The following is a 22,839-nucleotide window of genomic DNA, read 5'->3' as shown; positions in this document are numbered from 1 at the left end:
CTCAGAAAGTACATTTTCTCTCACAAGAGGCACTTAGGACTTCTTGGTAATAGTACTCTCCAGTTTTGCAACTGTTTTTTTTTTTTTTTTCTTTTTTAATTCTCTTACCCACTTTCACTCTGATTTCAAATGAAAATGTTCTATTGACTGGAGTATGGGTGTGTAAGAGGATCAGTTGGTTTTTGAAAGGGAGCAGCAAGTACGAGTTAACTCACATCTGTTTTAAGCGGTGGGAGCTGAGTGAGACTGTAGGATTTCTCGGGCATTTAGAGGGTAGAACTTGTAAATGTTTGCTAGGGTTTTCCTGCTGTAACTCGGTGGTGTCTGCTCCTGGCTGGTGCACTGTGCAAGCAGATGGACACATCTGGAAGTAGTCATTCACTGACCGCTGGCCCCAGAAGAAACCTGGCTAGAGTTTGATCTGTAGGGTTGAGGGGAATGAGCCTGTGACTACTGAGAAAAGTAGGGACAGGCTAAATGCTTTAGCATAGCTACTTTGCTGTAAGACCCATGGCTGCTTTCTTGTAGGCTGGACGGTAATAAGGAAGAAATAATAGGAAAGGCTGATTTTCTCTATGAGAAAAAGACTAACACACCCAGTCAGCTGAGTAATAGAAGGTAACAATCAGTGATGAGGATGTAGAGAAATTTGAACCCTATTCATGGCTGCTAGGGTTGCAGTATTGATTTAACTACTTTAGAGACAGTTGGTTAGTTCCTTTAAGAGTTAAACAGCACTTAATGATCCAGCAATTTCCTTCTAACTACCTCGCTAAAAGAAATTAGAGATTTTTTTTTTCTACATAAAATGTGTATACAAATGTCTATGGCAATATTCATCAAAACCAAAATGTGAAAACAACTAAAAGGGGGGCTGGGGAGACAAGGCTTGAGTTGAGATTCGCTGAGCACTAAAGGCAGAGTGTAGCGGGGGCATCTAACATCTGCTGTTTGTGGGGAGAAGACACACGGATCCTGGGAGTTTGACGGCTAGCTAGTCTAGCTGAAACATTGAACTCTAGGTCCAGTGAAAGACCCTGTCTCAAGAAGCTGGTGTGGTGGAGCACTCTTTTAATCCCAGCACTTGGGAGACAGAGGCAGGCAGATCTCTGTGAGTTTGAGGCCAGCCTGGTCTACATAGTGAGTTCCAGGGAAGCCAGGGCTACTTAGACTTGAAAAAAACCAAACAATAAAAATAAAAGAGAAACAAAGTAGAAAAGCAGGTGAGAAAGACATCAGCCTCTGGCATCCACGTGTGCCTGCATGAGTGAGCACAGCATTCACCACACATGCATACAGTATACCAAAACCAAAAATAAACAAAGTAAGCCACATTCAGTGGAACATTTTACAACCATAGAAAGGAAAGGAGATTAGGGAGTGGTGCTGGTTGATACACAATCCAGCATGAACCCTGAGAACATGCTAAATGAGACAGGCCACTCACAAAAGAACACACTGTATGTTCTATTTATAGGAAATTCCCAGAATGAGCCCGTCTATTGCGGTTTTCAGAAGCTAGTACCAGAAAATGGTGACGGACTGCAAATGGGTATAAGTGTGCATGAGAAAATGAGAATGTTCTGCAATTGATTCATGATGTTGGGGTGGCACATTGTGTGTCAGTCACTCTCCCCTTCTCAGTGACCACATACTTGACGCAGCAGTTTAAGGAGAGAGGGTTTATTTTGGCCCATGGTTTAAGAAGGGCACAGACTGAACACGGTGGGAAGGCCTAGGGGCAGAGCGTGAGTCACATCACATCTGCTTCCAGCAGAGAAAGAAGTGCTGGCATTCAGCCTGTTTCTCTTTAGTTGGTCTGGGATCCCAGCATATAGGGTGGTGCCACCCACATCTAGGGTGGGACTTCTCAGTTAAACCTCTGGAAATGCACTCACTACCAGCCAGATATGTCTCCTACACAAGCCTAATTCCTGTCACTCACCACCAGCAAGGCGAGTCTCCTACACAAGTCTAATTCCTGGCAGCTGATAATGAAGATTACCAGTTATCAAAATTACCAGTTATCAAAATTCGTACTGTAACAGACTGAATTTTGTAGGATCTGAATTATGCCTCAATTGCTATTACACCATGTGGGTGCATGTACACACACACACACACACACACACACACAAACACACACCCCACAAATATGGGCCACGGCTCTCCATACATAGGAACAGGTTAGTGTGTGGTGTCAGTTGACTCAATTGATGTAAATCCCTCCAGGGAAATAAGCAGTTGAGTGTTTCAGGTGCTCAGTACGGGGTCACACAATGAACACTTTAATCTTATTAAGGGAGTGAAGAGGGAGGAAGAACCCTGGATATACAAATTACTGCAGGGACGTTAAGTCTGAAATGAAGGAGGGAAACAGAATCTACAGGAAAACTAAAAAAACTAACCAGTTCCAGAATAAGCATAAGAATATTAGCATATTGTCTATGTATCTGTAATAACTCAGCCATAAAATATAGTGAAAAGTATATTAGCAAGAGCACTGTAAAATGCCTAAGGGTAAATTTACCTAGAAATGTTGCTAGGTATAGTTGCTCTTGACTGTAATCCTTGCACCACTTGGGAGGCTGAGACAGGAGGATTGCTGCAAATTTGAGACCAGCCTAAGTGTTACCATGTAAAACCATGTGCCAAAACACACACCACACACACACACACACACACACACAATACTCTTTATAGAAAAGTAAAAGGACCAACCAGACATGACACTCCTTTAATCCCAGCACTCATGAGGCATAGAAATGGTATAATAGAGAAGTAGATGGCCCCTACCTCTTTTTGATTAGGTTCTCATTATGTAGTCTAGGCTGTCTTTTTATTTTATTTTTTTAGCTCAGGCTGGCTTTGAACCTCCATTCCTCCTGCCTCAGCAGGATTACAAGATACTATTACATCCATTTTCCACCTCCACTCCACTGGATTCAGAGTGACTCTGTAGCCCTGGCTGTTCTGGAACTTGATTATCTATTTATCTATATCCAGGCTGGCCTAGAACTCAGAGAGCTCACTCTGCCTCTGCCTTTTGGTGCCAGGATTAAATGATTGAACCACCATGCCCAGCCATCACATAAATTTTTAAAACTCTGTGTAGAGAAAAAAGATGGAATTCACACCAACTATGATTTTTGTTTATATGATAAAATTAGAAATGGTTTGTATTTTCTTCTTTTTGCTTATCAATATTTTCTAATTCTTCTACAGTGAATGTGTTTCTTCTCTAAAGAAAAAGATTTTAAAAGATTAATTTTGGTATTTTTGGCTTTTTTAAAAATTAATTTATTTTTGAATTAGTTTATTTTATGTGTATGGGTATTTGCCTACATGTATGTCTGTGCACCATGTGCGTACCTGATGCCCATGGAGGCCAAAAGAGAGTGTGGGTTTTCCTGGAACTGAAGTTACAGATAGTTGTGATCCACTATATGGTTGAACCTGGATCCTCTGGACAAACAGCCACCTTTTAACCACTGAGCCACCTCTCAAGACTCTTGTTTTTCTTGTTTTTTTGTTTGTTTTTTAATACAGGGTTTCTCTGTATTGCTTTGTAGCCTTTACTGGAACTAACTCTGTAGACCAGGCTGGCCTCGAACTCACAGAGATTGCCTGCCTCTCTCTCCCTAGTGCTGGGATTAAAGGTGTGCACCACCACTGCCTGGTCTGGTTTTCCTTTCTTTTCTTTTCTTTTTTTTTTAATTACACATTTTATTTACCATTAGAGTCTGTGTCTGTGTGCATGAGGGTATGTGCGCTATGACATACCTGTGGAGGTCAGGGTGGGTTCTGGGGATTAAACCCAGGTCGTCAGGCAAGCGCTGAGCCATCTCCACAGCCCCTGCTGTTCTTCTGAGCAAGGTGCATGTGCTGTTGCCTTCTTTCATTGTGCACCCTGCCAGTGGCTCCTGGGACGCTGTGCTCCATTACCTGGATGGCTTTGTCACCACAGTGACAATGCTGCCAGCTTGTGTGGCCCCCTCGACACTGTAACCCACTGTAACCGTGGTGCCTCCAACAGAGTCTGGGGCCGTAAGTGTTCAAGAAGGTGAAGAAGGTGGAGTGGGATTCGAAAAACCGAGAAAGGGTGGGGGGGGAACTTGTCCGCCAGAGATTGCTGTGGCAATTTCTGTATTAGGCCACTGCATTCCCAGGATCCAAAACTAAGAGGCAAATGGAATGTTACTTGCATAGTTCCTTATACTGAGACAGGAATTGAGCTTCTAAAGAAAAGTTTGGTTTCAGAATCACTTTAAGTTTTGATTGTGGGGAACCAAAATCAGAAGTTAAGGAGCTGACTTGGGATCAGAGGCTGGTGGCGCCTGCACGTAGACAGACCAGAATGAATCTCAAGGCGCTGGGGCAAACCCGGGCTCTTTCACCAGAAGACACTGCCATGCCTTCCCACCCCCGCGTTCCATCTGTAACGTTGGTGTTCAGAGTTGACAGATGGGAGAATCGTTGCCTTGTTTTCTTTCTGGGTTCTGAGTAAAGGCCCTACAGGGGTCGGGGGACTCTGCTGTCCCAGCTTCTCACTTGTACCTGTTTAAATCTTTATTTACAGCCAGAGGAGGGGACATAAGGTAACAACTCCCTGTGTTACTTCTGTTTCCAGGAAGGGGAACAGTTCGTGAAGAAAATCGGTGGTATTTTTGCCTTCAAAGTGAAGGATGGCCCTGGGGGCAAAGAAGCCACCTGGGTGGTGGATGTGAAGAACGGGAAAGGATCAGTGCTGCCCAACTCAGGTCAGTGCCAGAGCAACTTCACTTAGAGCAACAACAACTTCACAAGGGCTTTCAGCTGGGAGCCTCTTCAGTGTTCCCACAAAGGCCTGTGTTAGAGGTTACACATCCTTGGAGAGAACTGTTCTATCCTTGGGAAGAGATGTAAGTTCAGACCACCCCCTCCAAAGTTGGGGAGACTCCACACAAGAGATGCTAGTCTTAGACTGGACGTAATCACACCTGGCTTGGATTTCTGACTTGGGTTTCTTTCACTCCAACTCTGACCTTGGCCTAGTTGTTCATCTTCTCTCAGGGTTTCTATTGCTGTGATGGAACACAGTGACCAAAAGCAACTTGGGGAGAAAAGAGTTCCCTTTACTTCATATAACAGTTCATCGTCAAAGGCAGTGAGGGCAGGAACTCACACAGGGCAGGGACCTGGAAGCAGGAGCTGAGGCCATGGAAGAGGCCTGCTTACTGGCTTATGGTTGCTCAGTTTGCTTTCTTACAGACTCTAAGACTCCCAGCCCAGGGATGAACCCACCCACAATAAGCTGGGCCCTCCCCCATCAATCACTAATTGAGGAAATTAATGCTCCACAGGCTTGTCTGCAGCCTGATGTCTTGGAACCATTTTCTTAACCAAGCTTCCCTCCTTTAAAATGGCTGTGGCTTGTGTGAGGTTGACATGAAACTATCCAGCATGCCAGGCTTCAGTTTTCTTACCTATAAATGGCCACAAGTATTGCCTGCTTCATAGAGTGTATGTGGGGCTTGAGAGCATTCTCTCTTGATTAGCTTGAGATCACATTAGCCAGGACATGACGGATGACCTCAACCGACCTGGCTGTGTTCACTAGCTCTTATTTCCTCTCATCCAATTCTCTCTTGAACCCATTGCACCCGGCTTTTGTCCCAATCTCTCCTAAACTTGTTCTTGCTAAGGTCCCTAGCGATTGCCACCTTACTAGATGAAGTCGTTAATCCCTGCCTTCATATCACATGTTCAGGATTTGTTTTTTAAACTGGCTGCTCATTTTGGCCTGTCTTGATAATTTCTCCATCTCCTAAGTTCAGGCATTGGGGTGTTGCAAGGTTTAGTTCTGGTTCATTCACTCCCTGGGGAATCTCATGTAGCCTCTTATTTTAATAACAATTTGCTGATGACTCCCAGGTTTATGTGTTCAGCAAAGACCCACCACTGAATTCAGAGGTGTCTGCATAGCTATTTAGCTGACTAGTATACACAGACTTAGGGCGTTTTCTACTGCTATAATAAAATATCACAGACTGGGTAAATTTTAAACAATAAGTTTAGTCGACTCTCTTTTTGGAAGCTGGAAGTCCAACACAGGGCAGCTGCATCTGGTGAGAGGGCTTTGTTACTTTTGTCTGATAGATTGCAAGGGTAAGGGAAGTGGGCTAAAGAGGAGGGAAGGATGGGAGCTGAACTCCATCCTTTTCCAGAAGCCTACTCCTGGGGTAATGGCCTCTATCCGTTGCTGAGGGCAGAGATCTCATGGCCCTCAGTCCCTTTAAAAGGCTTTATCATTTAATACCACTACACTAGAAGCTAGACTTCACCATGTTTTAGAGGGCACATTAAACCCTGTCAACACCTTAAAGGTAGTGTGTGTGAAACAGAACTCTGGGCTCTACTCCCCTTGAAGCATGTACTCCTGTGGTCTGCCTGCTTCTCAATAAGTTGTGTTTCCTTAGTTCCTTAGTCCAAATGCGTGAGGTCATCCTTGGCCCCTCTTCTCACACTCCACATCCCACTGGATCTGAGCTTTGTGTCTCTGTTCCTGCCCTTGCGCCTCACAGTTCTTCACACAACAGCCTGATGGTCAAAAAACAGAGTCAGATTTGTAACCCTCTCTGCTCAAAGCAGCCTTCACCTCCAAGCAGAATCGGGGTTTTTGTGACAACACCAGATGACCTGGCAGCTTGTCTTGCTGTGTCCCCCCCTTACCCGCTTTAGTAACCGGCCTCCTGCTGTAGCTTGAGCATGTGGTGTTCTCATTTGGGAGCTTCTGTCTGTGCTGTCTGCCTGGGATCATCTTCCCCAGGTAGCTTCATTGCCTCATCTTTGCCCAAAAGTTTCCTTCTCAGCAGTCGCCTCCCTAACCACACTTACTGATGTTTTCTGCCTTATTTTTCGCTGTAGTGCTTATCACTCTCATTTGCCGCTACTCTCCCACCCTGAGAATACATTCTGTGGAAGCAGACTGCTGCCATGAGGACCAGCCTTCAGCAGCTCAGGAATTGAGGGGGACCATGGGATGGGCAAACTAATCACTCAATGTAACCTTTCTATCTGAGGGAGTAAACTTAATTCTCCGTGGTTGTTGAGAAGGGACACACACACACACACACACACACACACACACTTTCAGGGTCTCTCTCTTTTGAGACAGGGTTGTGCAGAGGGCAAATGGTATTGCAGTGATGCTGCTGCATCTTTAGTGAAGGAGGTCCTGAAGGAGAGCATGCCCTCAGGGACAGGTGGAGGAGAGCTCTTACAACAATGGATGTCCCTTTCCCTGCAATTGCACTTAGGTATCCAGGCTCTCCAGAAGGGGGGTGGGGTGGTTGGCAGAGATTAGTGTGAAGCATTTGGAAAAAGAGAAAGCTTAGGGGCACTGCTTTGTGTACTGCTGAATGGGAGCAACGAATAGGAAGCCTGCCAAGCGTGGCATGGTGGCTTTGTTGCAAAGGTTCCTGAATTAAATATAGGGTTCCCCCGCCCCCCAAAATAATGAGTGAGCAGAGAAAATGGTGTAAGAAGAAAACTTTTAAAAGTGTCATCTAAAGGCAGCTTTTAAAAATAGAAAGTCTTTGGGGACTATAGTTGTAAGGAGTAAGGTTTTTCCGCCCACCGCTGATCTGGTCCTGCTGCCGCGCCTGCCCCAATTAACACATGGAGACTCTGTATTAGATATAATTCCGTTGGCCAGGTACTTGTTTCTTATAGCTAGCCCTGTCTTAAGTATTAACCCATTTCTGTTAATCTAATATTTCCACGGGCTTTTACCGGAGAGCCCACTGGCATCCTGCTCTCTCCAGACTCTCCATCTTGACTCCTCCTTACTCCTTCCTCTTTCCTCCTGTCTCCTAGTCCCGCCTATCTTGCTTTCCTATTAGCCAGCAGTGCTTTATTCATTAACCAGTATGAGAAACATATTTACAGAATGACATCTCCCATCATATAGTAATGGCTTGGGGGGGGGTCTTACTATGTGCCCTTGGCTGGCCTGGAACTTGCTATGTAGTCCACAGTAGTTTTGGTAGAGATCTACCTGTCTCTGCCTCCCAGGTACTGGGATTAAAGACATGGGCCCACATATCCAGCAGTAGTGGCAATTAAAACATAAATAAAGGTTAATAGTTACTTAGAATTCTATTTTCTGACAGATATTAAGGAAATTTAAAAAATTCTCCTGTGCTGTTCTCTTTAGCTGGTTGTTTGGTCACGAACGATGGTTTGCTTATAGAATGCTATCAATGATGTTAAAAAGGCCTTGCTCACTGCACGAACACCTGCCTTGTGCTCTCCTCCCTGTTTTAGGTGTCCTGTTCCAGACCTCAATGGGGGTAGCCTGGGGCAGGGTCATTTCTGCTAAACCTGACACCTGTTGGCAGCCAAGAGTTGTGTTTAAATGTGCCTGTAAAAGCTGTCACTGGAAACTGCCAGTTTCTCTTACCTGCACAACAAATGCCCATTTGTTAGATATTAGCTATGTTAAAGGCCCAGTAACATGTCCTAGTTTGAACTGGAATCATGAGGAGAATTGCTGGCTTATCTGGTGTGTACATAGTTTCAGGAGAGTTTTGTTACTGTTAAAAAAAAATTTAAGTTTGTACATATATCTCATCCATCTGCTTTCTAAGAATATGGTAGTGGTATGTTTAACATGATTATGTTAAACACTTGTAATGTGTTTTCCATCAACTTTTCTCATTTCTTGCATGCCTTCTATTGCTTTCTCTATGAGTTCCTTCTCTCCCTTGACCTCTTTGAGACAATTCACATAGCATCTCTCCCAAAAGCCAACTTGTAATGTGACGTGTTATGTCTTTGTTCCTTCCTTCTGTCCTCAGCTACTGAATTCTCACTCTGGCCCTTTAGGGACAATAGAGTAGAGAACGCTTCTGGGTTTCCTGTCCCCTGGTATATTAGGAAGAGCCTTTGGAGGCTCTCAAACCTGAGTTCAGCTCCTGGCCCAGTCTCTTAGGCAAGGCGCATCCCTTCCCTGTATCTAGTTGTCTCCTCTAGAGAATGGGTGAGGGTAGTTTCTGTCATCAGAAGCTGCTGTGGGAGTTAACTGCGATGCAGGGTTGTAAAGCGCCTGGCATCATAAGACTTCATGAATCAGTATATCAAATACTAATTTTTCTTAGTTGCATCAGCTGTGTGACCTTAGGGACGTTATTTGCTCTCTCTTACCTGCACAATGTAATTATAAAGTTCGTGTGAGAACAGAGGTGTGCCATGCTCATCATGGGAACTTGGTAGATGCGGATGAGCTCAGCACTGCAGATATCTCTTCCCACAGTTACTTGCCTTGTGCTCAAGAACCCTTCCTGGAAATGACAGGATCGGGTCCAGCTGTCTCAGTTAGTTAGCCCCTCATCCCCAGCCCCACCTACTCTTTGATAGTATATATTTGCAGTAGGATTTGATTCTTTAGACAGCAAATTCTCTTCATTTCTAAAGTTTTAGACCTATCACCCTATAATTAAGAGAAAATTTTGTTAACAGCTACAGTGGAATGGCCATTGGATGTCAGTCCCTAAATCATAAAACCTACTGTGAAAGCTCTCTCCATCTTGCTTTAGTTATTTAGTGATGTGGGTGTACCTTCCCTAATGCTTCATTTACCCTGCCCTTTTTCCTTCTCTTCCTTTATTTGAGACAGAATCTTACTATGTACCCTGGCTTTCCTGGAATTCATTAGGTAGGCCAGGCTGGCCTGTCCCTGCTAAGTGCTGGGATTAAAGATGTGTGCCACCATGCCAGGCATCATCTTTTTTCTTTTCTTTTTTTTTTTTTTTTTTGGGTATGTGTGTATGTGTTTCCTGAAGACACAGTTTCTCTATGTAACAAAGCACTGGCTGTCCTGGAACCCTTTGTAGATCAGGCTGTCCTGGAACTCACAGAAATCTGCCTGTCTTTGCCTCCTGAGTGCTAGGATTAAAGGTATGCTCCACCATATCTCTCTCTTGATTTTTTCTTTGCGGTGCTGCCTGCCATCTTGCCCCAAGTAAGCACACAGACGCTATATTAATTATGAAACTGTTGGCCTATGACTAGAGCTTTTTATTGGCTAGCTCTGTTTTAATTAACTCATTTCTATCATTCTATGTATTGCCATGAGGCTATGTAATACCAGGAAATGTACTCCTCCAGCAGCATTGTGACTCTCCCGCCTACCTTCCCCAGATTTCTCCCCCTCTCTTACTCCTGCTTATCTTACTGCCTCATTGGCCATTGGCCCAGTGGTGTTTTATTCATCAACTAATAATAGAAACATATACCAAAGGACATCTCCCTCATCATTTCTTCTTAATTGTGTGTTTATGTACGGCATGTATCAGTGTAAGTGCCTGAGGAGTCCAGGACCATGGATCTCCCGGAGCTGGAGTTACAGACAGCTGACCTGGGTGCTGGTAATTGAAAGTGCGACCTCTGTAAGAGCAGTTCACACCCTTGACCTCCCGGCCATCACTCTAGCTCCCCTGTCTTTCGGAGATAAAGTGTACTATGCATCCCAGGCTTGTGCTGGTTCTCACTGTGTTGCCCTGGCCTGCCAACTTTTATTTGAGCTAAACCCTTATATGATGAGGAGCCAACAATTGGACTCCTGTTATACTGACTGATTGCCTAAAACACTGAGTGCTAAGAAAATGATTTCTTACCGAGTGTGTCCTTTTCTGCTGGGAAACTCTTACTGCCTACAATCAGTAGGCTAATGTAACAACGAGAAATTAATCTTTGTAGTCTAGTCTTTTTTCTATCATTATACATAGGTAATACCAAAATAAGCACTTTTAAGACCCTATTTAAGTAATGTACACTTAGTATAAATGGTTAGAAAAAGTTGGGAAAATAAAATGAGAGTAGGCGTTTTCCTCCACCCCCCCAGTTTTACCATCTAGTTGAGGAAATGGCAAATTATGGACCAATTGTAGCCCACCATCCATGTGTTTTCTTACTCTGTTTTACTTTGGGTAACTTTTATTGAAGTCTAGCCTGTGGCATAGATCTGAAGTATTCTTTTTTTTTTTTCTTTTTTTTTTAAGATTTATTTATTTATCATGTATATTCGGTGTTCTGCTGGCATGTATCCCTGCACACCAGAAGAGGGCACCAGATCTCATTATAGATGGTTGTGAGCCACCATGTGGTTGCTGGGAACTGAACTCAGCCAGTGCTCTTAACCTCTGAGCCATCTCTCCAGCCCCCCAATGTTTGCAGAATAATATACCTCCCAGATCAGGATGCTTGGGATTGTTGCTGCATTCCAGTATCCCAGAGACTTCCCTAAGGCCCCTCCTAATGCCATCTACCCCAGAAAGGAGCCCTTGTTCCAAATTCTGCCACCACAGATTGGATTTTACTTATTTTAGGAACCTGTTGCTGGAATCACCCCATATTTACTTCTTTTTGGTGTTGGTCTCCTTGAGCAGCAATATAGGACCCAGCAGAATGGTTGCAGGCAGCCATTGCTGGATCATCTTTACCAGGCCTGAACCCCAGCATTTACTCATTGTAGGCTGAGCTTGCCTTGCCTTGTTCCCAGGTTAGGCCTTTGTGAAGAAAGCTGTCCCGGACATTTTATCGTGCCTTCAGACAGTTCTTTGGTGTGAGAGTGTAAGTCATAAAGTGCCTCACAGTCAGGATTTTGCTGTGCTGCCCTATTTTATATTCAGTTACCTCACATTTTTTATAGTAGTTGGAATTGGCAGTTTTATAAAATCATGTCTATCAGGCTATAACCTATATTCAATAAAATCTACCTTAAAACAAAACAAAGCAAAAACCCCTTTAGGCTGGGCCATGCTGCCATACACCTTTAATCCCAGCATTTGGGAGACAGAGACAGGCAGACCTCTGTGAGTTCAAGGCCAGCCTAATCTATGTAGTGAGTTCTAGGATATTTGTGTGTGTATGTGTGAGTACAAACATGTGGGGTTCAGAGCAGGACATCAGTTGTCCTGCTCTATCACTGTGCCTTGGTCCTTTGAGACAGTCTCTCACTGAACCTAAACTTGGATACCTTCAGGTATCCACTTCCACCCCCCCCCCCCCAACTGCTGAGGTTATTCCCAAGGTTTTGATTTTTTTGTTTTGGGTTTTTTGTTTGTTTGTTTTTTTGAAACAGGGATCCTCTGTGTAGCCTGGTTGTCCTTGAACTTGCTCTGTAGACCAGATTGGTCTTAAAGTCAGAGGTCTGCCTGCCTCTGCCTCCCGAGTGCTGGGATTAAAGGCTTATGCTGCTGCCCTGCTACACCCAGATTTTATGTATGTGGGTGCTGGGGATCTGAACTCAGCTTCTTATACCTGAGCCATTCCCCAGCCCCTCACCTAACTTCCCACAGCTGAGTGGTAGGAATTCTTCCAGTGTTCGAGACACAATTTGTTTGTAGATTTGTTTGTGAGCTGTAGGCACCGTCCCCTCCATCTGACACTGCTTTAAAATGTTTTGTTGCAGAGGTTGGTGAAATGGCTCAGTAGATAAAGGCACTTGCCTCCAAGCCTGACAACTTGAGTTCAATCCCTGGAACTCATAATAGGAAGAGAAAATTTACTCCATCTATTTGTCTTCTGATGATATACACTCTGTCATACATGGCCATAAATGTGCACATGAACAAACACACGTGCTAAATGAATAAATAAATGTAAAACAAAAAACAAGAAACGAAGGACACCGTTTACTTGGTACAGCTCCTTGTTGTGTGTTATCTACACAGAATGGCATAATTGTGACAGACCTGGTGACCTCCAGAGCCTACAAGATTTAGTGTTCGAGCTTTTACAAAAAAATGTTGGGGGGTGGAGAGATGGCTCAGTGGTTAAGAGCACTGGCTGTTCTTCCAGAGGTCCTAAGTTCAATTCCCAGCAACCACATGGTAGCTCACAACCATCTCTAATAAGATTTGGTGGCATGTACTTGTAATCCCAGTTTGGGGCCAGCCTGGGCTACACGGTGGTGGGGGACACATTTCTTTATCACCTCATATGTTTCCAATGGTTGAGCTGATGTCAGCCTAGCTCAATTCTCTGTACAGGGCTGCATAAAACTGCAGTCAAGTTACTGGAGGCCTGATTGGTTTCAGCATCCAACCTAACCCAGGTTGTTGGCAGAATGTATTCCCTGTGGCTGTAAGAATGATAGCTTTAGTAGCTTTAGTTGCTCCCAGCTCCTTGGAAAGTATGGCCGTCTCTATGGGAAGTCCACATGTACCAGCTAGCTCTTCAGAGCCAAGACGAGTGCAAGTGTGACTTTACTACCAAGATGGATGCTTACTTAGCATTAAATCCATGGATTGCACACCACATTCCTTTGGCTAAAGCAAGGCACAGGTCCCACTCGCACTGGCCCAAGGGGATTAAGCAAAGGTAGGCAGGGTTCATCAGGGCCACCCTGAGTCTGTCAATCACAGTAACAGTAACATATCAGTTTTTCTTTTACTTCTATCATTGAATGGTGTTTTTAAGCAAAAGCAGGATCATTGTTGAGGTTTACTTTGTAACTGCCTCTATGTCTTTATTGTCACAAATACAACACCTTCACCGTCCAGACCATGGCTGCATGGTGTTCCAGTATGAGAATACAACTCATTCTTGCTATTGAACATCAAGGTTACCCCATCTTAGCAGACTGCAATAGACTATTCCCCAGTGCCATGTCCTCTGGCTGCTTTAACTGTGATTCTCATGGAGGAGTGGTCTCCAAGTGTCATGTCCCTGATTGCTCTCTCTTCTCTTCTCTCCTGTTGTCTTGCATGTGTCTGTTTTAGATAAGAAGGCTGACTGCACTATCACCATGGCTGACTCAGACTTGCTGGCTTTGATGACTGGTAAAATGAATCCTCAGTCGGTAAGTACGATTTGACAGATGTTTGTGGAACATTAGAAATGATGAACCTGAAGTAGTCCCTACACTTAGTTTGGTAAGAAACTGATCTGTAAGAGTTAAGTGCAGAGGCCAGGGAGATAGTCTATAAAGTGCATGCCACATAGACATGAGAACCCATGCCCCCATGTAAAGAAGTTGGACATGGATGTACATATCTGTAATCTCAGTGCTGGGGAGGCAGAGACACTCTGGAACTCACAATGAAAGGGCTTGCCTGTCTCAGAAAATAAGAGAGCAACTGAAGAAAACACACAGTGTTAATTTACACCCTCGGTGTATGTACACACACACACACACACACACACACTCACATGTGCACAAACACATATGCACACACCCCAAGCACAGCTGGTAAGAGCCATGGTAAAGCCTGGCTTGTGGCCAGCCTATGTGGAAGAAGGGAAGGCCTCTGGGAAGGCTTAGTACAGAGTTAGCAAGGCTCGGGAGAGAGGGACATTTTGAGGGAGGAAGGAGTGATGGTGGACACAAAAACGGCCTTCTGTGTTCCTCTTGATGCCCAAGCTCTTCTTTCTGCCTGAACTCCTTCCCTGACAGACTTGGCTTTTCAAACCAGTTCCTCAAAACTGAATTTTTGTCCTGAGTCTGTCCCCATTAGATCCCCAGTGCCACAGAAGACAGACATCTTATGTTCTTGGTGGTTCTGCAACAGTACAGCGCCTGATGGTTTTAGTTGCTATAGGTTATTAGATTAAAAAGTGTATTTATCTAAAATGTCTACATGCCTCATATGGTTCTTCCTGGTCTCCAAGTTGCTAAGAAACCCTTCTTTATCAGCAGGGTTGAGAGGACTGGATACATCAAGCCTTCCGTTAGCAGAAAAGAAACCCAAGACCTTCATTTTTTTGTTCTTGTCTTAGCTGTTTTGGGTCTTGTTTCTGGTATTCCCTGGTAATTCATGTTTGAACAAAACTAAATCTGACTCTCCATGCTCTTCCTTTTTAAATGGGTTTCCTAACAACTGAGTATGTGTCAGTAACGCCATGACTGAGCCGTGTGCATCTGTGGTGCTTCGGTGTAGCACTCACCCTGCCGCTGACACCACCACCCACAATCCACTCCAGAACCCTGGGTGGGACAGAGGCCACCAGCAGTTGCTGGCTGTCATATTCTTCCATTCTGTGCACACCACGCAGCTCTGGCAGAGGTTCGCCCTTCACACATCCACTGTCCTTGTTCTCCTGCAGTTTATCTGTGTACAAACGTTGTGGGGGGCCTGGTATCAGCTTGTTTTCCTTCAGCACCTGTTAACACCCAGAGGAACCGCAGATTAAAGTAGCAGCCCTGTCCGTTAATGTGCTGATGGCCTTTCCTTATGCTCAGACGAGGACTTGACTGGGAACCATAAATGCAGTGGAAACTCTACTTTCAGTGTTTGGCTGCAGTTGAAACGAAGCAATGATCTAGCCAGCAAAAAAGCACAGACAAAGAGTACCTAGGGACCAGATTAACACAGCCCTCAGGCTTGGATTCTCAGTGGATGACACTCATGCTCTCTCTATTATTTTCTCCTGTGGCTTTAAAAGGAGAAGGTGGTGCATTTCTGTAGTACAGCTGGTTTGTATTTCTAAGTAACATATGTTAAATATATTGTGTTCTGAGACACCTGACCTTTCAGTCATCAGACAGAAGGCATTGTGCCATATAAAAAGGAAATATTTAGTTTGTCACTGCTGGGGGAAAGAGAGTGTTAGAGATCCCTGCCAGGGTGTGGAAAAGCCCAGCCACGCTGCATGCTTCTGAGACTCCCAGAAACCTTTCTCAGCCAGTGCTTTCTTACTACAAAGATGGAGTTAGAACACTAGAGTCCTCATGCAAGAATCATACTGTAGTCCTCATTTTGCTACTTCTGAGTCTCCCTGGGATTTTGTTACACAGTAAATTTAGCAAATGTCATGTGATCTAATCTCCAGCCTTGTTAAATGGAAGTTTGTGCCTCTGCCCTTCTCATTGAGCCAGAGGATCAGAAATACCTCATGAACAGGGAGGTTGTCCTTTGCAGGCATCAGCCTTCAGGGAGAGCTGGCCAGAGTGGAGCCAGTGGTGGAGTTTGAACCGTTGTTCCGTTTCTAAGTGTGTTTTGAGTGTGCGTTCTCTCCCAGCAACCTGCTGTAATTTCATGTTTTTAGCCCATATGTGATGTTTTAAAGGAAATTCATCTAGTGTTGATCTGTTTTGTCTGGCATTTGAACAAGGTATACCACATTTGAGATAGAGAGCCCCAACTTTTAAGAGAAGGGACTTTGGGGATTCTGCTCCCTTCCCATTACATAAAGCATGGCTGTTGACAATTCTTCCTCTCAAGGGATCTTGTTCTAAATCTGTTCCAGAAAGCTAAGGTTTTCATTTTGTAGAAAGCTAAGGACCTGGATAGATGACCTCAAGCCTGAATAGTCTAGAAACACTAGCAAATGCTGAACAAAACCCATCAACTAATGAATTTTATTTTTTTATTACTCACAGGCCTTCTTTCAAGGTAAATTGAAAATTGCTGGTAACATGGGTCTGGCGATGAAACTGCAAAACCTCCAGCTTCAGCCTGGCAAAGCTAAGCTGTGAAGATGTCCATTTGGAACCTCAGCACGTCAGGATGAGATGATTAGATATGTAGATATCCACGTCTCATTGTCAGGACTTAGTCCAACATTTCCTGATTAGCATGAGGTAGATTTGTTGCTAAGTGGGTGTAGCCAATGGTGTTTTTCCTGAGCTGGGGGTGGATAGGGCCTCCCAGCCTACTGCTGCTGCTTTGAAGACTTGCATGACAAGGCTACTATGGCAGTAAGGGTTGGGGTAAATTTGAGTTCCAGAATAAAATTCAAGAACAGTAAAATCTAACGACTGTAAACAAAGCTCTTGTTTTGCTTAGAAGCATATTTAAGGGTCAATGTGCGGAACACTAGGAATGAGTGTCCCCTGGGGGCACTGGAGAAGAAACAAACTTCCATAGTTGACCAGGAGTTAGTGTCTCTTGCACTTTTAATTACCTGCATCAAGTTATTGTTAATAGTTCTTAAAATTCTGTACTAAGCTAAAAAAAAAAAAAAAAACTATGAAAATGTGCACTTCATGCCATCCAAAACAGTTCTTTTCTTCCCCAATAAAATAAAGAATTATGATCTGAGCTTAGGAGGGAATTTACAGCTGAACAAAGCTGTTTTTAAAGCATTTTTGAATTGGCATCCTTAAAAATCAGGGTATTAGAGCCATTGGATGCCACTGCTAAAAATAATTGAATAAAGTTTCTTCCAGAGGCAAAGCCTTCAAATTATAGCTTCACATTAATAAGTTCATAAACTGGGTTTCATAATTTTCCCTTTTCTTATTTGATTGTCTGCTCTATCTTTTCTTGTAGTTTTTCTGATTCTGATGCTCTTTGTTATAACTTAGGTTTGGATGAACAATAATGCTTTTGGAAGATTTCAAAAGAAAATTAAAATAGCTCTTCCTGTTTCCTTCGTTTGTATTGAGTATGTTCTTTTTGCCTGGCGTTCTCTAGTCCATGGAGCAAAGGAAACACTGGGGTCTTAGAACCCAGATGTGACTTGGACACACTCGATCTACATGCTTTCACAGTTGCTGATTCTTGACTGGAGAGGTGGTATGTGTGGGAAGAGCATTTGACCAAGACACCACCTCTCTTGGGCAGATAACTACTTACCTGGGTGCTGGGAGTTGTTAGAAGGGAGATTTGAGCCAGCAGCCTCCTGCTAGGCTGGACTTTGCACTGAGACTCTCACTGAGACTCGTACTGAGAACCAGGTGTCCCTGGTTTCATTGATTGCTTTTGGGGGGAGGGAATTTGAGACGAAGTCTTATGTAATTTTGGCTGGCCTGAACTCTCCACATAGCCTGAGTTGGTCTGGAACTTGTGGCAATCCTCCTGAACTCTGTCTCCTAAGTGTTGGGCTCACAGGTGTGTGACACCATGGCCCAGCTGTAGGCTCAGCTTTTGAGGTCAGAGGTGAAAAGTCAGGTTGTTTCATTCATCCTAAGTATTCATGGTCCTTGTTAGTGTGGCCAGCACTTGCTCAGGCCCCTGAAACCATTAGCTTTCTGTGCTCTGTGACCAACAGGGCATTTGCTGATAGTGCCTGAAGATAACTTAAACCATGACAGGTTGGCCTCAAGTCCCATAGATGGATTCAAGGAATAAGCCCACCTCCTAATCAGAGCGGCTTCTTAACACTGAAGACCAAGAAGTAAAATGCCTGATTTCTCTGGAGTTTGCACTTGTTGCTCCCTTCTGTCTGCTCTGGCCCTTGATAACGAGAGATTCTAGAAACGGGCTTTAGGATGATCCTATGAAAATAGAAGGCTCTACATATAAACGGTGCAGTGCAATCTCTGGAGACGCTGGTGAACTCTTCCCCTGTGTTGTTATCAGTCCAGTCAGGGGGACAATCAAAGAGATGGGTACAGACTGTGAAGTGCTGCGTAGCAAGCTGTTGCAGGCTACCCTACTTGGACACCCCTTGGGGGAGGGAAGGAGAAGATGCAGCCCCAACTACTCAGGCACTGGGAGTCAGTGAGTAGCAGAGCATGCTGCAGACTGGTTTACTAAGGAAGTTAGGCCTGTCTTTATACCCCCTCCCAGGGTCCTGTTGGCTCAGGCGGCTGACTCTGCTGTGTTGTCCTTTCTTATTGGTGTCTCTGGGTCAGGTGACTCACAGTAGTCTCTGGGCATAGAGGCAGGCTGGGCTCAGGTAGGAAGTGCCTGCCTTGCATGCTCATGTGGGCTGGCCTGGGCACCTGCAATTTGGCTAGGCTGGCTAGCAGTTTCTCCTATAACAAGTGATCAGGGCGCCATGATAGAGGGCTGCAGGTATCTGGGGTTTTTTGTTGTTGTTGTTGTTGTTGTTTTGTTTTTTGTTTTTTATTGTTTGTTTGTTTTTTTTTTGTTTTTGTTTTTGCTGCAGGTATCTGTGAAGAAATTTTTTTTAAGATTTATTTGTTATGTATACAGTGTTCTGCCAACATGTCAGAAAGGGCACCAGATCTCATTATAGTTGATTGTGATCCACCATGTGGTTGCTGGGAATTAAAGAGCCTCTGGACCTCTGGAAGAGCCATCTCTCCAGCCCCAAAGAAATAATTTTTAAGATGAGAACAGAAGGTTAAGAAGGATAGAACTAAGACTGTTGAGTTGAAAGTTGACTTGCTCTAAAACTTGGAAGGGGTCAATGTGAGTAGACTATAATGAGTGGAAGGACAGGCCCAAGATGAGAACAAGGGACTGGGAGTCTCTTACAGTAGGCATGGATCATCCGGTAAGGCATTTGTAAGGTGTGTTATTCTCAGTGCAGTTGCTGGGCGCTAAAGACAGGGCTTGTCACTCTGCTGCTGTCCACCTTACCATCATGACATAGGAAGAGAAAAAGATTATGTTCTTAAAGCTTTTAGTCATGTCTTCATTCAGAGAAAGTCATGTGTGTTCTCTGGCTACGCAAATATGACGTGGAATGATCCAGAGATGATTAGCATGGCCCCTGTGCAAGGATAACATACAAATCTGTGGTGTCCAGATCTGTTTTGTACTTTTAAACTGTTGAATACTTGCAATCAAGACTTTTACTAGGATATTGAATAAATGCAGTCTTATTAGAACAGAAAACTAGAAAATCACGTGTCACACAGAACTTCAAAATTCCACATATATCAGGAGAGAATGGAGGTGGGGTGTCTAACCCCCAGAATAAGGACTGAAAGCAGGGCACTGACCTTCACAGCTGTGGGGTGGCGGACTGGGCAAAGTGACTGTCTAAGTGCAAGGGGATGGTGTTCTGTACCAAGGCATCTGCCAGTGATGGGGATGGATGTAGAAGAGTCAGAGCTAGCGAGCTGGCAGAACCTGGCAACTGGATACAGAGTTGAGACTGACTGCCAATGACTAGCTACTCCCAGGGCGGGCCCCAGCTGGACCACAACGAAACCTGAAACGGGAGGGTCTGAAACACTTATGTTTTGAACTCATGTCTGTCTGGGATGCCCAAGAAATACCAAGTTGGAAATACTAGGGAAGGTGTTGAGTTGACAAGAAGAGTTAGAGGTGAGCTGTTTGGAGACATGTGTTTGGATCTTGTGCACAAAAGGGTGGAATTTACAGTTGAAGGAATGGGTAGTACTACTTGGAGTTGGGGAATAGGGTTTGGGTTAGCCTTGGGTAAAACAGAGGTCAGGTAGTCAGAGAGAGAGGTCAGAGAGGTAGATGGAAAACTCCAGAAGAGCGCACAGCCAACATTGGGAAGGGTCAGTGAGGTCAAGTAGTTTGATGTCTGACAGAATTTGGCAACATGGAAATCATTGGTGACCAAAACAAAAATGGTTCAATGGCATAGTAGAGATGAAGGCTGGACTGCAGTTGGTTTTATAAAATTCAGTGACAGAAGATAAGAGTTCTCTTGGGAAGTAGGAAGCTTGGCTCCTAAGAATTCATACTGAGCAGGCACATTATTTGATTATACTGAAGTCAACCCAGGTAGTGTTGCCCATGCTATTCTCTGTGTCACCCCTGGTCACTCAGTCCCTGTCACCATACACACTTTGAAAACGCAGATTTCGTCACAAAAGGGAGCTAATCACTCCTTCATGGTAACATGTTCCTGTCTCCCACTCCCTAATGAGGGCTCATTGGGGGCAAAATCTGCTCCTCTTGCATCTAGTTTAATACCCCTTTCCCCAGACTTGATTGCCATTGATTGAATGGATGGAAGAAAGAGAGGAAAGGAAAGGAAGGAAAAGAAGGGAGGAAGGGAAGAGGGGAAGGAGGGAAGCTGGCTTACCAACTATTTCAACAGAAGGGCATATCTGAGGATGGGAACCTCTGTTAAAATAGACTGTCTGTCTGCTACCCTAATGATAAAATATTAGGAACTGTTCCTTAGCCCAACTTGTCCTATCTTTCTTTGAGAACATTTGGAATCTCTCCTAAGTCTTTGGACTAAAAACAGAAGTCTGAACTAAAGTCACAAGAAAGACAAGTTCATTAGTGCTTTATCAATTAGTGCATTCATCATTAGCTTTGCTGTTTCCTCCAGATGACTCTGCGTGGATTCCACCGTCTGCATCCGATAAGCAGAAGAATAATGGAAAGCCTGGATAGGAGGCCTGTGGAGGCAGAGAGGCCTCTGGGCTGAGGCAATAGTACCTGACCATCTCAGCCTCCTGTAAGCCAAGTTAGCATAAGGCATTCAAGTTACACTGGCCTTTAGTTACTTTCTTTATAAAGAAGGAACCAGGTCTCTTACATTGTAAATATCTTGAATGTTCTAGAAACTCATCTGTGTCTAGTGTCAATATAGTATCCATTAGAGGTAAGCCAATAGTAATTTGTTTGTTTGGTTTGGAGTTTTTTGTTTGTTTGTTTGTTTTTTAAGACAGGGACTCTCTATGTAACAGCCCTAGCTATCCTGGAACTATCTCTGTAGACCAGGCTGGCCTGGAACTCAGAGGTTCGCCTGCCTCTGCCTCCTATGTGCTGGGATCAAAGGTGTGCGCCGCCACCACCTGGCAGTAATTTGTTTTTAAGGCCAAAAAACCCCACAAAACTTTAAACCAGAATTACAAGCAGTTATGAGCTGCCAGATGTGGGTGCTGAGAACTGAACCCAGGTCCTCAGCAAGAGCAGTAGAGTTCTTAACCATTGGGTCACCTCTCCAGCCCCAATAAGTATTTCTTGACGTGATGAAGATTAGACATAATAACCAATGTTTTTGTTTGTTTGTTTGAGATAGTCTCCTGTAGCCCAGGCTGGCCTCAGCTCACTGTGTAGCTGAGGATGACTCCTGATCTTCCTGCCTCCACAGCATAGGTGCTGGGATTATGAACAGGTATTCACCACCACATCCAGTTTAACAGTTCTTTTTAGAATGTGAAGTACTTTGTAAAAGGTGGTTCCTTAAGTATTCTGGTTTTCCCTGTGTATGTCACCTTAAGGAAATGAAACAGGAACTTAAAACCTGTATCTCAGGCTGTTCTCTTCTGGGACTTGTAAACAACAAGACGTTTAGAGGAGCTTGGTGTTGTGGGAAACTTAGGGGTCTGTGAGGTATGTGACTTGGTCCTCACTGTGGTAAAACAGCTTTGTGACCTTGAGCTAATAGTAAGTGAAGATCCAGTTTGTTTGACCTTCTGTGAGAAGGGAGGAGTAGAGTGGTTAAGAACGCTCGCTGTTGTGAGCTCAGCCCACAGCACCTATGTCCGGTGGCTTGCAACTGCCTGTACTCCAGCTGCAAAGGATCTGACACTCTCTTCTGGCCTCTTAGGGGACCTGCCCACATGTACCATTCACTCACATAGACATATATGCACGAATAAAAACAATAATACATCATTTTTAGAAAAAGTTGAGGGGCTGGAGAGATGGTTCAGCCATTAAGAGTCCTTGTTGAAGCTGGGTGGTGGCGGCACATGCATTTAATCCCAGCATTTGCAAGGCAGAGGCAAGCAGATCAGTGAATCTGAGGCCAGCCCGGTCTACAAAGCTACACAGAGAACCCAGCCTTGAAGAAAAAAAAAGAAAGAAAAGAAGGAAAAAAGTAAAGCGTACTTGTTGCTCTTGCAGAGGACCTGGATTCAATTCCCAACACCCACACAGTGGCCCAGAGCCATCCTTAACTCCAGTTCTAGGGAATCCAACACCCTCTTCTGACCTTTGCAGGCACCAGGCACACATGGTTCATATGCATACATGTAGGTAACACACACACACACACACACACACACACACACACACACACTTCTTTTTAAAGTTGGAGCTGCGGTTAAGAGGGCTTGCTGTTGTACTGGAGGATCCAAGTTTGGAACTCAGCACCCATGTTAGGTGGCTTCCAGTTCCTGGGGATCCAGTGCTGCCTCTGCCTCCTTGGCTGCCTATACACATGCCTCCTTGGCTGCCTATACACATCACACACACACACACACACACACACACACAC

At 44.4% G+C, this 22,839-nt stretch overlaps 1 protein-coding gene and 1 non-coding gene across 2 annotated transcripts in view; both read left to right on the top strand.

Moving 5' to 3' along the window:
- Scp2 (sterol carrier protein 2) overlaps window positions 1-17,358 on the top strand; it is a 71,783-nt gene extending 54,425 nt beyond the window's left edge. Inside the window, exons 14-16 of the mRNA XM_051188405.1 lie at window positions 4,631-4,760; window positions 13,767-13,846; window positions 16,367-17,358. Of these exons, the coding sequence (XP_051044362.1) occupies window positions 4,631-4,760; window positions 13,767-13,846; window positions 16,367-16,462 (306 nt within the window). The 3' untranslated portion in view covers window positions 16,463-17,358. The remainder of the gene's footprint in view (window positions 1-4,630; window positions 4,761-13,766; window positions 13,847-16,366) is intronic.
- A 1,976-nt stretch (window positions 17,359-19,334) lies between these two features.
- Window positions 19,335-19,437, top strand: LOC127225514 (U6 spliceosomal RNA). Its single transcript, XR_007834800.1, has one exon. It is a non-coding gene; the product is annotated as a U6 spliceosomal RNA (small nuclear RNA).
- Window positions 19,438-22,839: the final 3,402 nt, after the last annotated feature.

This window comes from Phodopus roborovskii, unplaced genomic scaffold (genome assembly GCF_943737965.1).
Source record: "Phodopus roborovskii unplaced genomic scaffold, PHOROB, whole genome shotgun sequence".
NCBI lineage: Eukaryota > Metazoa > Chordata > Mammalia > Rodentia > Cricetidae > Phodopus > Phodopus roborovskii.
Note: the sequence above shows the minus strand (reverse complement) of the source record. Positions and strands in the feature narration are given on the sequence as shown.